Below are 26,323 nucleotides of genomic sequence, written 5' to 3' on the forward strand. Positions count from 1 at the left end.
GAGGAAGCTTATGGTAATTTCCCAGGACCATTTCCAAAAGGGAGAAGGACTGTTGCCTGGGCCAGAACAGAGTCACCACAATGATCTTTGGAGAGTCCTTCTGAATCTTCACAAGTACCCTGGAAATCAGTGGAAAGGCATACAGGAACAGTCCAGTTCACGGAAAAGAAAAAGTATCTGTTTTCCAAGCCTTCTTGCAAGGAATCCTAGAACAGAAGTTTGCCAGCTGATTATTTAGAAAGTAGACAAAGATCTATTTGAGGTGTTCCATCAGATGGATCAAATCTTGGAAAATTCCTTGACTCAGTTTTCATTCCTGAGGACCTGTTATGATCCTACTCAGCTTATCTGCCACAGTTTTGCACTGATAGGATGCAAGTTGCCTGCAGACTGAGACTGTGCTGTAAAGCTACATCTCATGCACCATGTAGAATCTGCACAGGGGCTAATCTTGGATTCCCACATCACTGTGGTGTTGTCTGTAAACACTTGAACAGTGGCAGCATTTATAAGAACTAGTATCTATTTTACTATGAAGTATTTTGGTCCATCTTGGGTTCCCCAAAGATCCTTCACTTTTATGCCCATTGATACATTGATACCGCTTCTCAAACAGACAGAGGGATCTGTTGTGACTGACCATACTGGAGCAAGAGGGAAAAATGGAGACTTAAGGATTTATAAAAAAAAAAAAAAAAAAAAAGGAGAGTATGTAATGGCAAAGTACAGTTGTGCATACTTACCATAAATGCAGATGTTTGAGTGTATTCACTGTTGCAGTCATTACATTTGGGTAATCTGCTGGCAGGTTGCCCTCAGTTGTCCTGATTAACAAAGTATTGGGTTCTGCGTCAGTTGCTGTCCCTTCTTCCATGACGTCAGGTCGTCAGGGGTATAAAACATGCAGACGACGCCATTACATCAGTTTTTCTTGCCCCAGATGTCAGGTGCCCCCCAAATGGGGAGCAATAAATAAATATATATATATATATATATATATATATATATATATATATACATATACATACATACATATACACACACATACACATATATATATTAAGAACTGAACTTCGTGACAATAAAAGCATTCAAAAAATAGTAAATCACACCAACTCTTGTAGAACTTTAGCGCTTTCGTCTTATTTATTATCAAGACTTCTTCAGAAAGACATGTTTCATAAGTATAAGTATTTCATACTTATGAAACATGTCTTTCTGAAGAAGTCTTGCTAATAAGACCTAAAGCTAAAGTTCTACAAGAGTTGTTGGTGTGATTTACTATTTTTCTGAATGCTTTTATTGTCACGAAGTTCAGTTCTTAGTTAAAATTTCTTCTCTTCGTTCAATTTTTTTGAGTGCGGTTAATTTTAGTTATACACACATACATATATATATATATATATATATATATATATATATATATACATACATACATACATACATATATATATATTATACATACATATATATATATATATATATATATATATATATATATAAAATTTAAAACAGAAAAAATATACCTCCAAACAAAAGCAAATACACCAAAAAGGCTTTTAAGCATAGTAAAAAGAAATGAGAGGTATAGTAAGAAAAAAAGCGGGCTGGAGGGTGGGTAACCAGGACTGCAATAGTGAATACACTCTAACATCTACATTTATGGTAAGTGTACACAACTGTACTATGTTCTTCGTGTTTCACTGTTGCAGTCATTACATTTGGGTAGAATCCCAAAGCTATGGTTTTGAGGATGGATTTATACAGCATTAGGAGAAGCTATAAGGCCCTGCAGGACAGCTGTGGCAAAGCCAGCTCTGGATTCAGAGAAGAGAGGCAAATGGTAATGTTTGGTGAACGTATGAACTGAGCTCCAGGTACCAGCTTCTAGAATGTCTCTGGTAGGAACCCCTCTGAGAAAGGCTGCTGAAGTAGATGCAGCCCTGGTGGAATGAGATCTGATCCCCTTGGGAATAGGTTTACCATGGTGCATATAGCAGAAACGAATACAATGGCTTATCCATTTGGAAATAATCTGCTTTGAAATAGCCTTTCCCTCTGCCCCTGCAGCAAATGCCACCAACAGTTGTTCAGATTTTCTTAGAGATTTTGTCCTGTTTAAGTAGAATCTGAGTTGTCTGTGTACATCCAGTGAATGCAGAATCCGCTCAGTCTTGTTTTGTGGATTGGGAAAGAAAGTTGGCAGATGAATGGTCTGATTAACAGCCACACTGGATACCATCTTAGGTATAAAAGATGGATTGGTCCTGAGAGCCACTCTGTCTGGATGAAAGATAATGAAAGGCTCCACTGCCATACGAGCCTGTAATTCTGAAATCCTTCTAGCTGAAGTGACTGCTAAAAGGAAAGCTGTTTTCCAAGAGAGAAATTTTAGTTCCGCAGTAGCAGCTGGCACAAAAGGAGGGAGAGTGAGTTTTTCCAAAACAAAATTGAGGTCCCATGCAGGTGTTGGTGCTCTACTGGGAGGTCTTACATTTTTGGCCCCTCAGATACTGCTTTAGCAGAGGATGAGAGAAGAGGGGAGATTCTGTGTTGTAATGAGCTGAAATGGCAGAAGCATGGATTTTTATGGAAGAAAAAGCTAGGCCCTTGTGAAGCATCTCAGTTAAGTATTGCAAAATCTGAGGAATATTGGGCATTGCTGTGCTTATTCCTTGTGACTGGTTCCAGGCACAGAATCTTTTCCATTTGTCAGCATAAGATTTTCTAGTACTAGGCCTTCTAGCCTCCAAAATGACATCTATCACAGGTTTGCTGAGAGATGTCAAAGGTGAAATTAGTTGATTAACCATGCTGCAAGATTCAAAGTTTGGAGCTGAGTGTGCAGAATTTGGTAGTTCTGCTGAGACAGTAGGTAAGGTGCCTGAGGCAGGTGCCACTGAGGAAGGTGTGACACATTCCGCAGGACTGGGTACCAGTGTTGGAGAGGCCAGTCTGGAGCAATCAGAATAATTTTTGGTTTGTACTGTCTACCTTTTAGTAGGACTTTGGAGAGCAGAGGCAGAGGGGGAAAAGCATAGACTGATAGGTTTTTCCATCTGAATGATAGAGTATCCACTTTCCAAGCTTTTTTGTGATGAATTCTTGTGCAGAATTTGTCTGCAACTGATAGTTCTGGCGTGAGGCAAAAAAAATCTATGTCTGGGCTCCCCCATTTGCATGTCAACATGTTGAAAATGTGTGGTTCCAATTTCCATTTATGTGGGTCCATAAGATTTCTGCTTAGCTCGTCTGCCAGAGTATTTAGCTTTCCTGGCAGGAATTGAGCTTGTAATTGTATTTGGTAGATCAAGGCCGTGTTCCACAATGCCATGGCTAGTCTGCAAAGGGGGTAGGAATATGACCCCCCCCCCGCTTTTTTATGTACCACATAACTGTGGTGCTGTCTATCTTTATCATTAGTTGTACTGGATGAAGGTAATCCATGAAGGCTGTCAGAGCATTCTGTACAGCTAGCATCTCTTTCTGATTGATATGTAGGTGCATTTGATTTGGGCTCCATTTGCCCTGAATGCACTTTACTGCCAGATGAGCCCCCCAAACATAGTCTGATGCATCTGTAGTTAGGGTTTGGGTGGCAGGGAGTGGAGTGAATGACAGTCCCTTGTTTTGGTGGCAGGCTTCCGCCCACCATAGGAACTCTAGTTACTGGCAAGGTACAATAGGAATCATTGTTTCCAGGCTGTGACAATGTTGACTCCATAAACTTTTTAAGTACCACTGAAGTTTCCTCATATGAAACCTTGCATATGGAATTAGAAGAATGCAGGAGGCCATGAACCCCAAGGCCTGCAGAATTTGTCTTGCAGATAGCAGGGTTTTTGTGGCCAACTGTTTGAAGTAAGTCACCAATTGAATTTTCTTTTCTGGCGTAAGGTAAGTCATCAGGGCAGCTGGATTCAAGCTTGCACCCAGGAATGTAATTTTTTGAGAGGGTACCAGTTGTGATTTCTTTTCGTTTATGGTGTACCCTAGACAAGTTAGAACCCTTTTTACAAATGCCAGATGCTTTAGAAGAATGTCCTTGCTTTCTGCCTGAATTAGACAATCATCCAGGTATGGGTATATCTGAATACTTCTTTGCCTGCAAAATGCAATTACTGGAGCCATGCACTATGTGAAGACCATGGGTGTGGTAGATAAGCCAAAGGGCAGTGCAGAGAACTGGTAATGCAAGTAACCTGCTTTGAAGCGGAGGTATCTTCTGCAAGATTCCCTGATTGGGATATGCAGGTAAGCCTCTTAAGTCAAGAGTTACCAACCAGTCATCTTTGCCTAGCATAAGTAGTAACTATTGAAGAGTCAGCATCTTGGATTTTGGAATGTCCAGAAATGTATTTAGAGTGGATAAGTCCAGAATTGAACGCCATGATTTGTCTTTTCTGGGTACCAGGGAAAATCTTGAATAGAAACCTTGCCCCTTTTCCTCTTCTGGTACTGGTTGAATAGCCCCCATATTCATGAGGGACAAAACTTGTTTCTGGGCCTCTGCCCACTGATTTGGGGGCAGATCTGGCCATCCGTTTGGGATTGGCAACATGTGGAAATGAAATCTGTATCCCTGGGATACTATATTTAAAACCCATTTGTCCTAGGTAATCAGTTTCCAGTTTCATGCATGAAGTGCCAGTTTCCCCCCCAAAGGGGTGGCTAAAAGATAAATGCTTGCTGATTGTAGAGGAAAGTCATTGAGATCGTTTTCCATAGGGAGGTGCCTTGTTGCTTCCAGATTTGGAGGTGGAGGCACCCCACTGTTTTGTTCTAAAAGTTCCTTGTGACTGAAACCTGGAGCCTTTGGAATGTCTGGATTTGACTTGAGCAGCTCGAGGGGACTGGAAAGGACCAGTTCTTAGTAGGCCAGTGCCTACTAAATGTGGGAGGCTGCACTTGTAAGAAATCTTTCACAGTTTGCATAGATTTAGCTTTATCTTCCATCTTTTTTAAAATTTCTTCAGCCTTACTACCAAAGAGACTGTCCTGTTGTAAAGGAGCATCCAACAACTTTGCTTTAACATGGTCAGGCAGATTTTGCTCTTTGAGCCAAGTATGCCTTCTTATCACAGATCCAGTTACAGCAGCCCTGCAAGAGGCCTCCAAAGAATCAAAATCGCATTGCAAAGTATGTTTTCCGACTTGTTCAGCTGAATGTAATAAATCCTGCACCGCTTTATTTTCCACACAGTCAGATATCATCATTTTCTGTTTAAGTAGTCCAATGACATGCTGTTGATATTTAAGCATATGAAATTGACAGTTTAAAGCCCTGATTGCCAAGGTTGCAGATGTGTAAACCTTCTTACCCCATCTACCCAGTGCCCTGGAATCTCTATCAGTAAAGGTAGGATTTTTAGCAGTAGAGGCCTTAACACCCTTGGGACCCTGAGAAATGGTTTCAGGATCAGCAGTACGGTTTTTGAAAAGGAATTTGTGGGAGTCAGGAACCCTGTAGTATCTGTCTGGCTTACTAGGAGACGGAGGCAGAAAATCAGGAGTCATACTAGATTCTGAAAAAACATCAACAATGTCTAGAACAGGAGGTATAGCCAAAGGCCTATGCTGAGGAAGAAGAAAATCCCTAAGTCTCTTTTTAGATTCAAAGAAATCCTGACTTTCCCAGTGGAAATGTTCCCTTAAGGTATGTAAAGTTTCTCCAAAAGAGAAATCCTCAGGGGGAGAAGCAGAAGGGATGGAATCTTCTGCATCAGAGTCCTCATAAGTAGGTATAGATAAATCCTGTTCAGTAGAAGAATCAGAAGAAATAGAATCCTGATCTGAAGACTCATAGTCAATGCCTTGCCTAGGCCTCTTAGCAGGAGGTGGTTGGCTACCCCTGATCAAGGTAATTAAATCTTCAGCCATTTTGATCATTTGTTTTTTAGGCATTGGGGTCTGCACACGTGGCCCAAGCGTTGTTTTTTCAGACATAGAAGTAGATTTTGGCCTTAGTTTTGAAGATGGCATCGGTTTAATATACAAATCTTTAGGCCTGAAAACACCCACAGATGCCAGTGCCTGCACAGCTGCTCCGGACCCATCTAAGATACAGACATCCACGGGTTCAACACTTAAAGTATCTCGCGGCATACCAGACTCCGAATGGGTCTCAGTAGAGGCCTGCGAATCAAAAGTAGCGGGTATCAGGGACTGCAAGAGCACCTCACAGAGTACCGGGAAACTAGTGACTGGCTTAGGAGAAGAGTCGTTGTCAGATTTGGACCTCGACGGTTTGTCTGTCTTTTTATTTGTGTTTTTTAGGTATTCCAGTAGTCGGATTGCTAACAGACGTCATTTCTGGATAGTTAAATTGTGATCCAAAATATTTAGAAGAAAAAACATACCAACGTTTAATAGTGCGTTGATTAAATCTAGCACAAAACCGACAGCAAGGTACGTTATGACCAGGGCCTAGGCAAGGAATACAATACAAATGAAAGTCCTTATGAGGTATTTGCTTCCCACAAGTAATGCAATTATTAACTTTTACTGACATCGATAAGGAGCAAGAAAAAGTTTTCCCAACAGGGTACTTAGCTTTTAGTTGAAGACTTCGGTTCTGAAACCAGAAAATTAAAATTTCAGGGGTCGGCCGACCAGCACTTGCTAACTGCTTCTGCATTTTGCGGCAAGAAAGACTGATGTAATGGCATCGGCTGCATGTTTTATACCCCTGATGACCTGACATCATAGAAGGGACAGCAACCGACACAGGACCCAAGACTTTGTTAATCAGGCCGACTGAGGGCAACCTGCCAGCAGATTACCTAAATGTAATGACTGCAACAGTGAAACACGAAGAACATCATCAAATTTCTCAGAATCTAAGACTAGAATTTGAAAGGTCAATGCTGGTACCAAAGTGATTTCAGATACCACTGTGTCTTTCTCACGAGGAGTCTTGATCTTGAGGAATTCCCTTGCTTAGATGAAATTTGAGTGGAAACCCAAGAAAATGATCTAAATATAGATCTGTTTTTCCCTGTGGAATAAAGCACTTTGCATTGAGGTATTCAGCAAGCACCCCAGAAAAACAATCCAATGAGGAGTCAAGAAAGACATCTGAATGTTTTTAGAATCTGAGCTTCTGTAGAAGATCCCTTACCCAAGAGAGATTCCTGACACTTTGAAAAAGAGTCTGCAAAGATAAGCAAGTTGTTTAAATAAGGAAAAAAATGTGGATACCCCGTAGCCTGCAGTGGGCTATCACAGGAGCTAAGCACTTTGTTAGCACCAGATAGCCCAAAGGGTAGGGAAGAGAACCGAATGTGATCCAGACATACAAAACCTTAAAAAAACAGAAATTTGGATGAATAGGAATGTGATGATATGCATCTTAAATTTAGGGTCACCACGAAACTCAAATGAGGAAGAAGGCATAATAAGTTGTGAAGTGATAGCTTTTCAAATTTGGGCACCATCTCAAACTGGTTCAGGTCCAGCACAGGGCTCTAAGAATCTTCTTTCTTTTGCACAAGAAGCATTTTTGAGAGAGAGAGAGAGAGAGAGAGAGAAAACTTTTGACAGATTAGGAGAAACAGCTTCTATCATCCCCAATATAGTGGGAGTTGTAAGATTGTAAGATGGAGGGAAAAACAGCCAACTGTCCAGATTCGAGGAGAGATGCAGGGGAACTAAAATGAGGATGAAGATGGGATCGAAAGGGCAGGCACTTCAGGAATACAGGAGAAGGGGAACCAAGTCTTGAAGCATGCAAACGGAGCAATGAGAATCATTCGCACCCGTCCCGATGAGAGAACTGTCGCGCGAGGCTTGAGGATTTGTGGTGAACCAGCAAGAAGGCCAAGGCTAAGCCCCTCGATGGTGCTGCGTTCCGGACTCCGGAGGAGGTAAGACCACGGGTCAACTGGAGTCACTGCTTTGTTTGAGACTTAGACTGTTGATCTTGTGTCCACCGAATGAGCCCAAGGAATGCCAGTCGGATTTGACAGTTGTGCTTCATTGGCCTTCGAAAAGACAGAAATGAAATCACTGAAAGCTTGATTTGCCAGACGGTCCCTGAACTGATGTTGCTTTTGCTATGTCAAGCCCCGAGGTCTGCGTATTCCGAGGGTCAAAGCAGACCTCACCCATGGGAAGAACGCCCAGGCTTGCAATATGTACCCCAGGACAGAGATAAAAAGCGATGTTGGGTGGGAGCCCCCCAAAGGAAGCCAGGTCTGAAAGGCTACCGGCAGAGCCAGGCACTGTGCAATGCGGTAGGCCTGGAGATCCGGGAAGTAAGGTCCACTGGATCGGGGAGCCTAGCAGCCTTTGGATGGCTCAGACCTGATGCCCCCCAGAGCAGGCGGAACACCGTGGTCACCGGTCCCTGAGAAAGGGGCTGAGCCTGTGAATGGCGGAGTGCTGGAGATCCCATGGCCTAGAGCCCTCAAGGCTAACTCCGCGGGATAGCTGATTCGCAGGAGAATGTGATGGCTGAGCTGCAATTTTTGAACTCTGTCTAGAGTGAGGAAGGCTCGAAAACTGTGTGTCTAGGCAAGAGTAAGAAGTGAAGAAGATGCAGAGATGGACCGTCTAGCAGGTGAATTGGAGTCTGAGCCCCAGAAAACCTAGAAGATGGAGAGGAGTCGGAGCTCAAGCAGAAAAGTGCCTGCCTGGAGATGAGCCAAAGGCCCAGGACCAGCCTGACCTGTGGCCCCCCCCAGAAAAACTGAGCTACCACTGTGCGGACCACAAGTCCTGCACACCATTTGTGGTGCCCAGAAAAAAGGTTGTGATGGGGGAAAGGTGTCTGTGATCCAAAGGATCAACCTTGTTATTCCTGAGAACCCCAGGATCATTTAACTTGAACTTTTGCTTCCTGAAGCCCATCAGGCCGCAGAGTCCCAGTCTGGTCCTCGGGTGCCCTCTGGTGATTGAACCATCCAAAGGAACTTGGAGAACTGAGAGTGAGCCTCAGGGGAAGGATTGGTTTCCTGAGCAGATCCATGCAAATGGCCAAGCCCGCCCCTGTGGAGATCTGGGACGGGGGAATTGGCGGGCCCAGGAGGGGGAGTGAAGGATTGGAGAGGGGGGCCGAATTCCTCTTGATTGACGCCCATGGCCAGCGGAGGGACTATGTCTGGAGGGGAAAGGAAAGGGTCTGAAGGCCTCTCCCCCACTGCTGGAGAAGGGCTGGTCTAACTGGTCCCCATTTGAGCTGATGGCCCACGTTCAGACTGTGATTCACATCACCCGGTCGCGCCTCCCCTCCACCCTGCCTCCGCGCGGGAGGTTGCCCCTCCTCAGGACCTCAAGTCCGAGGCCCTGGACTGCTATCAGGCTGGAGACCTCTGCCGGTCTTCTTGCCACGACCCTTCTGGGCCTGGTGGGTTCCTGCTGGTGGGAACTGGCAGGCAGGATAAGGCCGGGCACCCTTTTTCCCACCTCTCCTTCTCCCAGAGCACCAGTTCGAGTCGTCCACGGCAGAGAGCAGAAAGCCTGCGGCCAAGGCGTCTCAGCGTCTTTTGAAGGGCTCAGAAAACTGAAACAGCAGCATCAAAGCGCACGCCCGAACCATCTTGAAGCCTCAGTCGAAGCCGCTAGAGATGACCTCTGGCGGGAGAGAAAATGCAGTAACGGCACCCAGCGCTGCCCGCAGTGAGCAGGTGGCAGTGCGAGGCAGAACGGTTTCCTCCTCCTCCTGGAAGTGTATATGCGGAGGGGCTGCGACCACTTTCTCTCTCTCAGAAAGGAGTAGAGACATATGTCACTCGAGTTCAAGTGACCTTACAGAGATGGCTCTAGGAACTTAATATCGGCTTCAGCCCTTACATCATCCCAGACTAGGCTTTCATCCCGCTGAACAAGCAGTCCTGTCCCCCTCTCTTGGATGCCGGGTCATCATGCAGAGGAGCTCCCTGAAGATTCGCTCTCTCCTCCGAGAGTAAAGGCTTGGTGGCCGCCTCTTACAGGGAAGGACTGAACTGGGAGTCCCGCCTCCGGCGGTCCACGCCGTGGAAGGTTCAGGCTCACGACTGGTCGTTCCTTCCCTGATGGGGTTCCTTGTGGCCGCCTGGTGGCCATCTACACCACCAATTGGGTCTCCAGGAGGACGGCCGGAGGTGGGCTAGAGATCCTATCGGGCCTCCTTGAATTGGCTCCACGGGTGAGAGACATTTCCACTGAGGTGGCTAAGTGAGCTATCCTGGGGTCGGGTATGAGGGGTCACCTCCCCGGGGTCCTCGGGGGCCTCCTCTGCCTCGGGGCTTCGGGATCCGTCTCCTGAAGACTTGTCAGAGACACGGGCTTTAGCAACTGTTCCTCCAGGGAGTCGGCAAATGAGACATTCTCTGTCAGACCGAGGAGCTTGGCAGCCTGAAGCAGGGGAGTCCCGGGGGGGGAACTTGGGGGATGGGCCAACAGGGGCCCAGCCGCGGCCCGTCTCCCAGGGCTCACAAGCAGAAACGGAGCCCAACAGGGCCCTCTCCACTATCCTCAAATCGGGTCCGGCGACCGGCCAAGGGCCCCTCGATCAGCACATCCGACCGGAGGCGCCGACCCAGCCAAGCGCTTCCGCAGGCGAAGAGTGGATCGCGGTTCAGACGGGCGCCGAGGAAGGAGCGGACCCGATGCAGGCGACGATCTCCGTCGGATCCGCCTGCCGGGCAGTGATCGCGGCTCGACGAGGTCCTCGGCAGGGTCGCTCGCGGGCGCCGAACCACCCCTCGGCGCTGGAAAAGGAGCAATAGGTTACCGCAACGCTGCTCCGCAGAGCTGAGGCAGGTCGTTGACCCAGCTGGATAGGTTTCTGAGGGGGGGCAAGAGCACTCAATCTGCATCTGGGCCTGGATGAGCATTCTCATCATCTGTCCCTTCTGGCCATCGAGTCCAGATCAGGTTCCCAAAGGCTATATGCCCTCGGGGCCTGAGTGCCTCCTCGATAGCTGGAGGCTGGAGTGCCTCCCTCCCTAGCCAGACAGGGTCGGAGGAGTCTCACGAGGAGCCCCAGACACTGGGGGGACCGAGAGAGGCTGGGAGCGCCGAGGCGCGCAACGCCGAGGAGAAGGCCTGGCCTCGGGGCCCCGGAAACTGCCCCGCTCCGCCTCCTGTCTCTCTCCCTCCACTCTCGGAAGCGGGAGTCCCAGGAGCAGGAGGGGTGCCAGGGGAGAGAGGTCCAAGGAGGACGGAGGAAGAACCGAAGGAAAACCGGAGCCACACCCGAAGGCCCGACTCCGGTCCCCTGAAGCAAGACCTCCTCCAGTCTTGAGTGGTTCAACCCTGGGTGCCCTGAGCAGCATCCCATCCCAATGTGAGGGTGTTCAACCCAGTGACACTCCCTCGGGAAAGCTTGTGGCCATAGCCACAGCCGGTTCAAAATAGAAAATATAGATTTTCAGCCATCCCAATCTATAAACAAGCTACTAACTAAAACACTAAACCAAAAAAAGTAAATAAAACACACAACACCACACACACCAACACACACACAAAAATGGAAAAAAGGAAAAAAAATTAATTATAATAGTAAGTAAAATAATAAAGAAAAATACCTAAAAAACTTCACAAAAAATGAAAAAAACTTCAAAAACTGTATTAACAGTTTAGAAAAACTAACTTACAAGAGAGCTCCACATAAACCAAACCAGCAGCGCGCAGATCTGCTGGGGTCATGAGGAGGGCAGGGTAGGCATTATGGGTGAGGGAGGAGCTGAGAGAGAGCTTCCATGGCTGGAAAACCATATACGGTTCGGATATGATATCCCATAATAACCAGGTGGTTGCAGACAAATGAATATCCTACTTCAGATCAAAAGTTTGGTCTGGTGGAACAGGATATTCCTTGGACACGAGGGAGAGCCTCCCACTGCCATCTGTAGCCTTGACTGATCAAATCAGAAGACATTTGTCTGAAACAATCTGTTGCCAAAGAAACAAATGGAGATTCAGACATCTTGGAAGGATTAAGAGAGTGCCAGGGTAAGAGGAGGGAAAAGTGCAGTTGTGGAAGTAAACTTACCACAACAGTAGATGTCTGAATAATCATTGCTGCAATAGCCTTAACTACATGGGTTATATCCTGCCAAAGATACAACAGTCGGCCAGCTTCTAAATCTTCAAGGCAGTTTCCATGCATCCAAACTGTCTGGCAGCTCAAGCTGAGCTGAGTAAAAGGCAAGTTTGGGCACAAAGCCCTTCAGAATTTTCCTTTTAACAGAAAGATAAAGGTTGAGCACTGAAGGGACAGTGCTAGGAAGAACAAAAAATAACCGTACCCTGGCATGAACACACCAAAAAATGAGTGGGATGGAGTGACTACTGCAAAAGTGATCAATTCAAACATCAACTTATAAGTTTACTTATAATATAGTACAATGTTCATTATATTGATTACTGCTGCAGTAGCCTTAGCTATATGGGTACATTACCCTAGCATGCTATATTTGAAAGGAAGAAGGAGAAGAGTCCAGCAGTCCATGCAGAATGGTCCTTGCAAAGGCTGATCTAGACAGAGAGAGAAGGAATCAAGGTTACAGTGCTGAGGACCAAGTTGCAGCTTTTAGAATACTTCTAGACTCCAACCCTTTCCAAAAAGCCATATATGAATCCAAGGCCCGAGGAGAATGGGTCTGGACCCTCACTGGAATAGTTTTATTATGGAAAGTATCACAGAAGGCAAGTCTTAGACAATCATTTGGAAATGGTTTGTTTTGACACAGGTTGCTCCTCCTTTTTACATTCACAAGAAATGAACAATTGATCTGAAATATTTACTTCTGTCAAAACAGTACCAGAGATGTCACTGGGCATTCAAGATATGGAATATCTTTTTCTCCCTCATTTTTGGGTTTGGGAAAGAAAATTGGGAGATCAATAGTTTGGCTTAAAGTAAACTCTGATACCATTTTAGGCATAAAAGGTTTTTTTAAACACCTTTATTGAATTATCAGTTGTGACATAGGCAAAATTACATTAACAAGTTTACATTATACTTTACACACACACACATTATATATATATCATATAACATAAGCAAAATTACATAAATTATTCAATTCCTTCCATGTAGCAGCCTCTAAAATAGTGTTAGTATCCAAGCCTTTAAAGAATGCACCTGAGGAAGCCACAGACTTAGTGGAGTAAGCCATAACAGGAGCAGGAAGAATCTTACCATGAAAATCATAAAAAAAATTGCCTTAGAAATCCAAGAAGAAATTGTTTGTTTAGAGACAGGTAATCTCGGAGCCCTGGGATGAAAAGAAACAAATAGCTGATCAGACTTTCTGGTAGCCTTAGTCTTATCCAAATAAAATCTGAGTTGTCTATGTACATCCAAGGTGTATAAAATCCTCTCATTTGAGGACTAAGGAGAAGGAAAAAAGGTGGGCAACTGAACAGAATAATGAGACAACTCATTCACCACCCTGGGCATAAAAGAGGGACTTGTGAAAAAACAGAAAAGGTGGAGAAGCTATCAAAGCTTAAATCTCAGACACCCTCCTAGCAGTTAACGCTAGAAAAAGAACTATTTTGCAAGTACAAAACTTTAAGGAGGCTAAGACTGCAGGTTCAAAAAAGGCCACAGTAAGCTTCTCTAAAACATAATTCATATCCCAAGGAGGTGAAATTGGTTTCCAGGGTGGCTTAATATGAAGGACACCTTTAAGAAAATGTTTTACTTCCAATCTGGAAGCCAAAGGTGGAGTTAAAGGCAAATATGCAGAAATGGCTGACAAGTGAACTTTCACTGAAGAATAAGCCTAACCACTCTTAAGTACTCAAACAAGTAAGAAAGAACCACTGGAACATCTACTGAAAATGGATCCAGAGTTCAAGAAAGACACCAAATTGAAAATCTCTTCCATTTGGAGAGGTAAGATTGTCTAGTATTGGGTGTCCTGGCCTCCTGCAGAACCCTAAGCACTTCCTCTGAGAAAAGATCTCTGAAAGGAATAAAAATATGATCACCCACAAGGTCAGCTGTAAGGCTGACAGATGTGGATGAAGTAGACATCTTGGTGGATTCCTTCTGTATCTTCACAAGTACCCTGGATATTAGTGGAAAGGGTAGAAAAGCACACAGGAATATTCCTGTAAAAAAAAAAAAAAAAAAAAGACATCTGTCTTCCAGGCCTTCTGCATGGAGTCCTACAGCAAAATCTTGCCAGCCAATTGTTCAGGGAGGAGGCAAATAGGTCTGCTTGAAAAACCTCCCACAGATGTTCAAATCTTGGAAGACCCCTGATCTAGTTTCTGTCCATGATGGTCTGCCCTTGTCCTTTTCAGCTCGTCTGCCAAACAATTTGGCTCTAACAGAATACAGGACGCTTGAAAAAAGTGAGACAGTGTGCTGTGAAGCTACACCCGTAGCAAATATAGCTAGCCTGCAGAGGGAGTATGACCTGGTTCCCCTTGCTTGTTGATGTACCACATGACTGTGGTGTTGTCTGTAACAATGTGAAGAGGTCTCAGTGATCAAAGATGATTTAGAGAGTGGAGTGCCTCGGTCAGGCCAAGTATGTTTTTATACTTATGTACATGCGTCTGTCTTTTAGTGCTCCATACACCTTCTACTTTTATCCCTTCTAAAACTGCTCTGCAAGCAAACTCTGGGGGGGTCTGTGGTGATTAACTGCTTTGGAACAGGGAGGAAGAAGGGGAGACTTGGATTTAGGGATATCTGCAGTCTCCACCAAGTGATTTCCCTTCTGACAAGCCCCAGCACTAGGAACTGAAAAGGCAGGGAACACTGGCGCTGGGACAAAATAGACTTCAGATACCACTCTATCTTTCTCAGGTGGTGTCTTGCCTGGGTTGTCATCAGACTCAAAGATGCTATACCAAGGTATTCTCGCTCAGTGACGAAGTGTGAGTGGAAAACCTTAGGAGAAGAAAAGCTCTATGAACTGAAGTCTCTGGCCGACACCCCATGAACACAATCCAGTGTGAAGGAGTCAAAGACTTCTGAATGTTCTCTTGGAATCCCAGCTTGTGAACGAGGTCTCTCACTTAAGTGAGAGATTCCTGATACTTTGAAAAATACTCTGCAAAGATAAGAAAAACATCTAAATATGGATACCCTGTAGCCTGCAATAAGGAGAACTAAAGGAACTGGAGTTAGACCATTTGTGAACACTCTGGCACAGTAGATAGTCCAAAGGGTAGGTAAGAGAGCTGATAATGTGATCTAGACACACAAAATCTTAAGAAATGACTTAAGTCTGGATGAATAGGAATGTGATAAGTATATATTTTAGATCTGGTGTTACAAGGAAACTTGAATGAGCAAGAAGAGGTAACAGGTTGTAAAGGGCACTGTGTTGAATTTGGGCACCATTGCAGAGAAGTTTAGGAAAGAATCTAGAACTGGTGTCCAAGCATTTTCTTTCCTTGTCACTAGAAACACCTTTGAATAAAACCAGATTCCCACCTGGGAATGGGGAACTGGCTCTATTGCCCCTTGGGACAGCATGTGGACAGGCTAAACCAAAAACTGTCTAGTCTAGATGATGAGGAATTACCCCCTGGAAAGGAGGAATTTCCTCCCACTGCCATCTGTAACCTTGATAAATGATCCTCAGAACCCATTTGTCTGAAACTATCTGTTGCCAAAGAGGAAAGTGGAGATTCAGACTTCTTGGAAGAAAAAGGGGGCTGCCAGAGTGGATGGAGGAATAAAGTCCCAGACAGTAACTCAATGGAGTGCCCTTGGTTTTGGATGTTTCCAGAATTCTTCTTGGAACCCTTTTGACATTTCTTCTTAATGTCCATTAACCTGTATTTTGCTTAGACTGTTTCATTTTGTTTCTTACCAAAACTGGAAGAGTAGTTAGAGAATCCCTTGGAAAAAGGCTGAAAAATCTTAGAGATTACCTGCATCAGCATACCTCTTTTCGTCACACTTTTTGATCACCTCTGCAGCAGAGGGGCCAAAACAATCTTAATCCAAAGGAGAATTTAAAATCTAATTTTTCTAATCTGGCAGGTTCTAAAAATGCAGCCAAGCAAGCCTTAAAACAGTACTAGTGGCCATAGCCCTTGAAGTAATGCCAGAGTCATACACATACTGTAAAAAATGAGTAGTCACTTGAACAGAAGAAATTAAAGCAGATTTTTCCTCACAAGAATTTGCAGACAAAACATTCCTCATAGTGTCACAATTAGTCAGAACAAACTAACACGTGAGCCTGACCATTCAAAATTATGAAAATCACAGTTGAAGCATACTTTCTTCATAATTAGTAATCTTCACATCTTTATCAGAAAGAGTACAACTGTAATTAAGCATTTGGCAGAAGGATTAACTAAAGCTATAGCTACTGGATCAGGTTTGGGAATAGTGTATAAAAACTTTAAGACTCAGGAACTTTATACATTCTATCTGCCATTTTTAGGGACAGCTGGCTGGGTGTCAGGAAAATTGCAGGCAGTAATACACATCCTCCAAAGCCGACATAACTGGAGGAATGGATGCAGCTTCTGGAAATTCCTAATGTAAGTTCATAATATTTTCTGAGGGACTGAGAAACATCAGTGGTCTCCCACTGAAAACACTGGCACATTCTAGAAATAGTCTCAAATAAAGAGAACCCCCAACACGGAGAGTCAAACACTGAGCTCTCCTCAGAGTCTGAGTAGAAATCTGAAGAGAAAACCCTGTAACTGTCCCTTTATCCCTCTGTCCAGATTAAGAATCTTGAATCTCTTCAGGACGGGAGGTATTCCTCTTTCTTTTACCAGAAAGTACTTTATAAGAAGGATCAATAGCTTGAATTAAACCCTGACCCAGACCCTGTAAACTACTCCTGTCTAAGGAAATTTGAGGAGTAGATACACGCTTAGTTTTGGAGTTTGAAAGGAAAAATGGGCCAACGGTGTTATAAATGACAACAGCAGCTTCCCCAGTAACGGGCACATCATCCTAACAAAATAGCCAGACAACAAGAAAGCCTTCCCTGTTCCCTCTCCCAGGACCCACAAGACTGGCTCTCCCCTGCTCACTGAAGGGACTCCAACAGCCGCAGAGAATGTGGCTAACCTCTGATCCACAGTGGCTATAGTTGCTTTACCAGAGGAATCTGGGGTAAAAGATGAGTGTCCTGAAGTACAACTAATGACCACAGCACAGTCATCTACTTGCGGTAGAGGCAAACTGCTAGCCTGCTGTGACAGCAAATGCTGTTTGCTTAACTTTCTTTTTGTGGCTGAAGGGCCAGCTGTGAGACTGACAGACTGTTTCATGGTAAGCCAAAATGGCACCTCTTTTCTGAGGAAAAGCAACAAAAACCAGTAAAAACAAAGTCACTTTTTCACAGACACAGTAAATATCACTTTAAAACATTCTGCCAGCCCCACAAAGTAATATAAACAATTTCTGCACAACAAAAATGGTTTTCAGCTACTGTACAACTTTTTAAATGACAGGAAGAGACAGCATTCCCATTTAAAAGTACAGAACAGTCTCACAACAGTCCATTAATACACAAACTCCTAGCTTTAAAATAACTTTCCTAAAGAGAAAGGTACTAATAAATCAAAAAAAAAAATGGGGGGGTGGAACTTACATTGTACTGCAGAACTTATCTGCCTAGTAAAGGATCAGCACAAGCTGACAGTCTATCCTCAAAAGTGTCAGGTGTGGACTCTTTGTTGGCAATAAAGATCTGAAGGACTTGACACCCAAACTTGTCTTTTAGTCACCTCAGCTTGAGCTGAAAACCAGTTTGAAGTTGCCATGAAGCTTTGGAAGCTGGCTGGCTGTTACGTCCTTGGCAGGAAATAACCCATATAGCTAAGGCTACTGCAGTAATCAATATGATGAACAGCAAGGACCCACATACAGTCATTCTGACTTATTGGACTATCCTTTGTTCGGGGGGGTGGGGTCTTGCTTTCTTTTTGGAACCTCCCTGCCAGTGCTTTTTAAGCATCTGCTCACCACATTTTGTTGGGACTGTAATTTTGCTTTTTGCTAAAAATGGACAAGGGTGAGAAGGGCCTCTTAGGAAATTTACAGAAGGAGAGATGAAAAATCTGACAGATTCTCTGAATTAGCTTTCCCTTCTCATCGCACTTGATTATTTCTGCAGCAGAAGGTCCCAAAACCATATCTCTGTCAAAGGAATAATTCATTTCATTTCTGACATCCTCTGGGAAGTTCTGAGAATGCAGCCAGGCAAACCTCAGAACAGATCCAATGGCAGAAGCTCTGGAAGTGGTATCGACAAGAGCTGTATGCACATTTTCAGCAAGGAGTGGTGACTTGAGAAACAGAAGAGACAAAAATTACACAAATCAGATTTCTTCCTGCAGAAAGAAACTAATGTCAAAACATTCCTCATACTTTCACAATTATCCAGGATAAACTTCAACATATGACCCTGACAACTGAATTTAAAAAAATAATGTTGCAGAAGCATGCACTTTCTCCAAACATGTCAAAATCCTTCCCACTCTTGTCAGAAGAAGAAGGCTTTGTATTAATGCAACAGTTGGATCAGGTCTGGGATTACTGTAGAACACAAACAACTGAGGGACTATATAGTCTGCCTTTCTAGGGGCAGCATACTGACTGTCAGGGAATTAGAAGGCTGTAACAAAAATATTCTCTAATGCATGTAGAACTGGAAGAATAGAAGAAGGTTCTGGAAATTCCATTTGTAACAATTTCATCATATTTTCTGGGAGATTGAGAAGTCACAGTTTTCCAAATGAAAAATAATTCATCCTGCAACTAGTCTCAAAAAGAGAATCCTTGCCGAGGACTGTCAGATACTGCACTCTCCTCAAGATCTGATTCAGAAATCAATGGATATAAACTGCATCTGTCCCTTCACATCCCCCCACAGTTTCAATCTCTTGAACCTCTTCATAAAAAGCCCAATTATTTTCTCTTACCCGAAAAAGCTTTAAAAGAAGGGTCAGAAGCCTGCTCTAGACCCTGTGCTAAGCCTAATAAATAACTCCTGTCCAGAGTAACTGATACAAGATAAGAAATATGTTCGGTCTTCTGTTACTATTTCACATCAATGTTTGAAGAAACAGACCCACAATTGCCAGTAACAACTTCCCTAGGGATGAACACAACATTCTGGCTAAGCCGAGGCACTTTCCCTGCCTAGTCTCCCTAGACTGATGAGAGTGGTTCTCCCTCAAAGTACCAGCCTGCTGTGTTGGCAAAGGCTGCTTAGAAATCTTTTTCTTTTATGGCTGAAAGGAAGTCCAATAAACAAATTGATTGTTCCATGGTCAAGCTGAAAATGGTTGGTCAAGGAGAAAATGGTGCCGAATTCCTTGGGATGCTTAGCAGATAGTTGGTAAAACAGGTAAGATTTATTTATATATATATATATATAAATTTTTATATATATATATATATATATATATATATATATATATATATATTTCAGCCCCAAAAAGTAACCCCAAAGAAAAAAATAAACTTTTTAAACTACCCCAAACAACTTTTTGCCAGAAAAGCAAAGTGACATTTTTCTTTACTAGTACATAAATATCAGACAGTCAACAAAACTTTTTTTTCTATTTTAGAAGCAGTTCTTTTACAGAAAAATAAGTTTTGTGTGACAAAAAATAAAATTGAAAATTTTATTCCCAAAGGGAACTTCTCCCCTGCAATGGAAGAACGTTAGCCAGCAGTCTATTCTTGAAAGCCTACAGAGGAGTGCTCTTCTCAGCAGCAGGAAAGCTCTAAATGGCTTGACCCACAAACCTAACAGTCAGCTCAGCTTGAAATGACCAATGGTTTGGGCACATGGAAGGTGCCTAAAGCTTTGTAAGTTGGCCGGTTGTTATATCCATTGCAGGATATAACCCATATAGCCCAGTCTTCTGCTGGAATGATTATGAACATCTTTTTCTCTTAATAGGACAGAAAGAGGAAGCAGGACAGAATGACTGTAAAGACGGATTCGCTTTGAACAGTCCTTGAACAAAACAAGCAGTCCTCCCAACTCCCTTTCTGAGAACAAGTAACAGGAGGGAATACATACTTGGTCTTCTGACTGTGCTTTTTGGGAGTGTCCAGATTTACGGTATTTAGAGTTGAAGGCATAGGTCTGACCTCCATAAGCGATCCATTGGTTCCACAGTTATCCCTTCCCAGGGGAGTCCACTGGATGAACAGTCTGTCTGGACATGTGAGGATACTGGGCCATGTGTGTCCCCCGAAATGTAAAGTTAAAGGGCACAGGAGAAGTAGACTGAGTTTGAGGACTGCATAAATGTCTCACAGCGGAGTCATCAGCTACAGATTATGTGACAGAAGTGGATGCACAGCTATAGTCATTCATGTCTCTCTCAACTTTCTTTTTATCTTACCTGAAGTGGGTGGAGGTCCATTGCAGTGGAATCAGTTGACATGGCCGTTTATGCCAAGTCCCTCAGGCAACTGTTTTCCAGAAAAAAAACAAGAAGGGAGTTCAGTCTTTTTTTTTTTTGAGTAAAAGACAGGGAAACAGAACACAACCAGACAAACCAGTTTATGGTCATTTTCCAGGGAATACAACTATAGGAGTACCCAAGTGTGTGTGTGTGTGTGGGGTACTACTAATGAGACTCTAAAAGGACCACCAAAAGACATTATGCCAAGAGAACACTTGGAAATCTCTCCTCCCACAATGCTTTGGACACCATAGCCAAAACCTTGGAAATATTTAGACTGCTGGAAAAAACACAAATGGCAACATTTTACAATGAAGTAATGCCCCTCCAGAACAAACTAGAGGAACTTTGTGTGCAGATCCCAAATAATGATGTGCCAAAATACATCTATCACGTCCACTAACATCATCAAGGATGTCTTCCCCATCTCAGGCATTAGACTTTGGACACTATGAATGCAGAACTGTAGCTAGGCTGGGATGAAGGGAGTGGCTGCCTTGGGCATACGGTTGGCAGATGCTGATCAGACGGTAATGCACTACAAGCACAGTTTCTGAATGCCTGTAGGGTATTTGCAGTCAGGACTGAAGCACTTCCACTTACTGTCTGCGAGGATGCAGTACTGGCATTCAGAAAAGAATAGCTATTGCTTTGCGGTCAGGGCATTGCTCCATGTGCAGGATTTCTCATACTTAGAATGTAGCAAGTGTGCTCCTCAAATTGGAGGACAATACTTTTTCTGGCTCCACAACTAACAAAGAATTGAGGGAGAGGCTGACCGGAGTGCTACACAAAGCACCACAACTAGATGTACCAATTTAAATTTCTGAGGTCCTGAACAAGATGAAAACCATCCATCCATTTTGAAAAATAAAAAAAAAAAGAAAAGAAAAAGTGCAAGTAAAATCACAGTCCTGTTACAGTACCAGAAATACAATGTCTAGGGACCTGAATTTTGTCTGTGACTTAAAAAGAACATGCTGGATAGAGATGCATCTCAGAGACTGCCCCTCCTATGGAACAAGCTTTTCATTCATATGAAGCGGAGTCATCTATTACCCAATTTAACAGCAACCTAGACCAGTGGATGGGGAATAGGAAATTTACACTGGGCCTGGCACCCATGTCCTTTATACACAGGGGTAGCTTAAAAATTCTTGGCCTTCAATGTCCTATTTGGATACAAGATGTCATTCTTTCAGGAAAGCTTTGCTAGACTTAGAAAGGCCCCCCTGGGTCATTAGCCTAGTAATCTATACATCTATGAAGTAAGAGACATTTTGTACAGCCAGTATCAACACCAAAATCTAGGCCTGCACCAACAGTTCTGTGAAGGCATCTCGGTGAGAAGTGACCAAGCACAACCACATGCAGAACCAAACAGGCAATGGTGACGGCTTTCACAATGATGACAAATTTTGAAGGCTATTCTCCCCAAGGGTAGTCCCAAACCATAGTCAGGACTGCTGTGGTTAAGGCATGTGAGTTATACATTTAGACAACCTGGCTAAAACAAAAGCAGAAAATGCAACGTAATTAATTACAGTGAGGCTTGCTCCTCTTTTGAGGTTGGCTAGATCTAGCAGATGAAGTTGACAGAAGGATCAGAGATCCTCCACAGAGGTTAAATTCCATTTTCCTCTTGGGAGGATCCACCAGATATTGAACAGCATGTTGCTCAAACTGAGCTCCCAGAAAGTTTTCTGTGCTGTCTGGACCATCTCAGCCATGCCACCATGCAGAGACACATTCCATATCCTGTGGCCCTAGCCACATCATCAGCACAATGAAAATGACAGCAGGCCATATAGTCCATCTAGGAAACTACAGAAAAAAAAATCTAAATCAGGTGCTTTTGAGGCCAGACTGAGACAGGTCAACAGAATGTAGGCAAGTACATCAGGGTACAGAGTCAAACAAATGTGCTGTATTCCCTGACAAAACCCATTTAAAGCTTAGCACTTTCTAGCAGCAGGGTCACAAAATCTTGTTTCTCGGACCTACATTGGCCCAAAAAGATTACAAAGGATTCAGCTCAAGGCTGAATGCTGAGGCATTCTCTCCACTCAGTCAGGGAACTATAAAGGGTATTTTTCTTGCGAACGATAGAAGCAGTAATAGGGTGCCACCAGAATACCAGAACAGAATCTCTGACAATCAGTTCCATAGATAAAGTAATCCATGCTCTGCCTTCTACCAAAGATATACATTTAGGCATTCCTGATGGAAAGAGATGGAATCCCAAGGTCAATCCACTTTAGGCCACCATGTCTCACAGCCTTTTCATAGGGAAACTCACTGTGTTTCTGAATCTTCAAACTCCTCATTCAACCTCCATCAATATGCACAAAGGTCTCTTGTGTGCCCTGCACAAGAGCAAACACAGACACATGCTGGATATTAGGCAAGAAGGAACAGACATACTGAGTGCATGTCTGGGAGAAAGGGTTATGTTTGGCCTTGTCCTGGAAGGGTGCAGCCCTGCGTTTGACTCAAACTCTCAACAAATAGCAAATACCCGTTAGAAGTCTAAGCCTTCAGTAATGAGCAATGGTAAGGGAAGGCTTGGTGGCATTCAGTCTTGGCAAGAAGGCCCTGCTGCGTACAAGGAGGAGGAAGCCATGGAGGAAAATCCTTTGTAGTCGGTATCCCCAACCTGTGTGCAGGTGCTTTTTGGGACATCTTCAGAAATCAGACAGTTCAAGATTGAGCTCTAGCAAAAAACTCAGGGGTTGGTTGGTCTTGCATCCCTCCAGGGGATGTCTGGCAGTCTGGCAATTAGCACAAAAGATTAAGACTATGAGCTGTTAAACTGCTTTCTGAAGTACATTTGATTTACTCAGCCTTCATTTGCCTAATCTGTGACCTTCAGCAAGTCACTTAACCAGACTGAACTTGACTCTTCAATGGTGTCCTGAACTGCAAGCCTAGTAACTACCTTTCAACCTATAAGCCACAAGTACACTTCCCGACCCACACATCTGGCCAGATGGGGGACTGGCACACCCTTACATGTCAATAATAAGCTCAGCACCTGCCGAGGCAGAATGCTGTTTTAGCAAGGTATTTACGATCAGGAAGGCTAGGCTCTGGCCTCTCCTTGCATATTCTGTCCTTGTGAAAGTGCCGTGGCTGAGGTCTAGTGAAGCAACATGTCACTGATCCCTGCAGAAGAATATTTCATCCATCGGCATGCTTCCTCCTGCTGACAAGGTAGGCCCATGGGCTCCTGCACTGTACATTGTATAGATTGCAGGGTTGAAGGTAGGCCCATGGGCTCCTGTACTGTACATTGTGCAGATCGCAGGGTTGAACCAGTGGCACACAGGGCACTGCTTCACTTCATGTACAACAAGACACTTAAGGCAGTGATGGTGCGGATCTGGGCTAGTGGTTTGATGACCACAGGAACATGCTGTGGATTTATATCTAGGCAGTGAATGTGGGAACTTTTTACTGATTTATGTCAACAATGGCATCCAAACTGTGTGAACTACAGAAAAAAAATGACAGGCTCAAGGGTTGGGCACCCTTTTGTAGTCAGCACATGCCACAGCATGCAAAAGCGCTAAAAATAAGTGCTCCAAGCATGGGTTCATTTGGGAATAGTTCTGGGTAGAGACTGGTAGAGCAGACATGGCCAATCATAAGACCCACCAATGAGGATCTGTTGTATTAGATTTTGCATTAAGCAATTTATTCTTGATTAAACCATAAGGAAAAAATGCAGTGCTTCAGGAGCAGGGATGTCATATGCTACAGTTCTGAGAAGGTATACAACACAGAAAAAAAGACTTACCAGAACGCACTATCACCTGCCGGGTCTGGCTTCCAGCAGCATCAGGCAGGCAAGCAGCCGTTTCCCAGTCAGTTACAAGGCGAGACAGAAAATCAAAATCCCCTCCAGGACTCTCCTCCGTGTATTCTGCACTCAAACTGGGGCGGTAGTAGCCTGGGAAAACAACATTAATTGCAAAAGTGACTGTCATTAGCATTCTACATTACAAAATGAAAAAGTTACTTCACACTCAAAAGCATAATTATCCTTTAGTGCAACAATAAGTGAAATACACAACTGCAACTGCTAGAACAAATCATGAAAACTATTCCTGAGTATCTGGATAAAATGTATTGGTCACTACAGGTGCTATACATTTAATATAAATACCAAAATACACTCATAGCACTAGTAAACCAACAGTGATAACTTGTCATTCACTTTTACACCTTCTTTAACAGCAAATAGACAGTACTTATTTGTGGAGAAACTGCATTCTATAGTAACAGGCCTGAGACAGAAAAGAATAGTTTTGTCAGGCATAAAATGAGAAAACCATGACATCTGGGTACAAAAGCGATGAGTCAATCAAGGTGGGCTAAATGTTTACGTGTGTTTAGTGTGCTGATGACAATTACCAGGTTGAACAGGTGGAAGGCCAACACACACGTGCACACAGGGTAATCACTGGAAGAGCCACCATGCTCCCTGACAATTTGCCATACACACAAGACTAACAGCAAAGTACCACTGCTCTTTACAGTTCCATTAGCCATTCTATGATCAGCTGCTTCATTTACTTAAGGGTTACAGTGAGGGCAGACATCAAAGTCTACGCCTGTGAGGTGCAATGCACAGAAACTAATCCTGAACTGGGTACCTGCCCAGAGTAAGAACACATTCAGGGCATATGTATACAAATTACCTTCAATGACTGATAACCTAACCTGAATTTCCTCCCATGCAGTCCCCTAGCAAGAAACAGTCTGCACCCCTGCAGTAATTACTCCAAACTGAAATCAAACTATACAAGAGAATGGACTGCTATACTTATAGCATCACTTCTAGCATTAGAGCCCACAAGCACCTGGGCAGTATTCAAAGTCGCTGCACTTGCGCATAATGGGAACTTAGTGCTGGCTGAAGCAGAGCTTCAGTGAGATTCAGAAAACACAGCCATTTTACACAGCTTACAGGCAAATTATGTGAATGAAACCATGAGATTTAAAGGAGAAATGCCTTAACTTGCATGACTAATTTATGAAAATAATTTTTTCCAGCCTGTGTTCTTTACGTATATCTGCACTGTGCACACAAAGCTGACAAAAGGAGAAGAAGCATCTTTATCTACTTTGCAATTGGTGAAGATACTTGGTTTAGCTGCCAGCCTGGGTATTTCTCATTGTGAGCTGCTTGCCTCTGCCATGCCAAAACAGTAGGCACTCTGCAGCACTCGTTGGCCGACAGGGTGCAGGTAGAGGCATAGATTAACAGATTATAACTTTGCTGACCAAGAAATTTTGATGGATTTAGAGTAGTCAGACATACAAGGGCTTTAGTGAGTTTGTGTGGCTCTCAGACAAGGCCTGTGGATACATAGTCTTCCTGTAACTGTGGATACTAGGACATGTATGGCCCTCACTATACTTATTAACAGAACCTTCCAGAGATAAACTGGAGGCACAATGGGTATTTCTCAGGCTTTTGCATCAGGAATACTTCAGCAGGTCCTTAACATACTCTTGATATGTGTGGATCAGTATTTTTGTCAGTCACTTCAGGACCAACCCAGAACCATGACGGACCTCTACAAGATGTCACATTTTCCAGGTATGCTTGGTGTGAGACTGCACACTTGTGGCCACTGGGGCCCCTTTTGAACCATGAGGGGAGGGAGTGGTCCCAGAATGGAAAGATCTACCATTCCACCAACTGCAGGGCAGTATGCGATACATGGGAGTGCATCACCACCATGTTGCCCTAACATCCTAGCACTGCCCATAATTCTCACATCTGACAAACAAGCTCATTCTACCGCGTCTTCCCACATGGCAGCATCCTCCATGGTTACCTTTTTGTCAAGTGCAAACTTTACCAGTCATTTTCATTTCTCTAGGTATAACTTGGCAAATGTTTTGCTTAGCTGTAATCCCCTTCTTTTTATGACCCCCCCCTCATTTTTGCCTT

At 43.8% G+C, this 26,323-nt stretch overlaps 1 protein-coding gene across 1 annotated transcript in view; it reads right to left on the minus strand.

The window, feature by feature from the left end:
- Window positions 1–26,323, minus strand: part of SDR39U1 (short chain dehydrogenase/reductase family 39U member 1) — a gene marked incomplete at its 5' end in the record, with an annotated part of 234,380 nt that overhangs the window by 96,876 nt on the left and 111,181 nt on the right. The window contains 1 exon segment of the mRNA XM_044058856.1: window positions 24,158–24,310. Within this exon segment, the coding sequence (XP_043914791.1) occupies window positions 24,158–24,310 (153 nt within the window).

Source organism: Protopterus annectens, chromosome 16.part0 (genome assembly GCF_019279795.1).
Source record: "Protopterus annectens isolate FY-2018-M chromosome 16.part0, PAN1.0, whole genome shotgun sequence".
Lineage (NCBI taxonomy): Eukaryota > Metazoa > Chordata > Ceratodontiformes > Protopteridae > Protopterus > Protopterus annectens.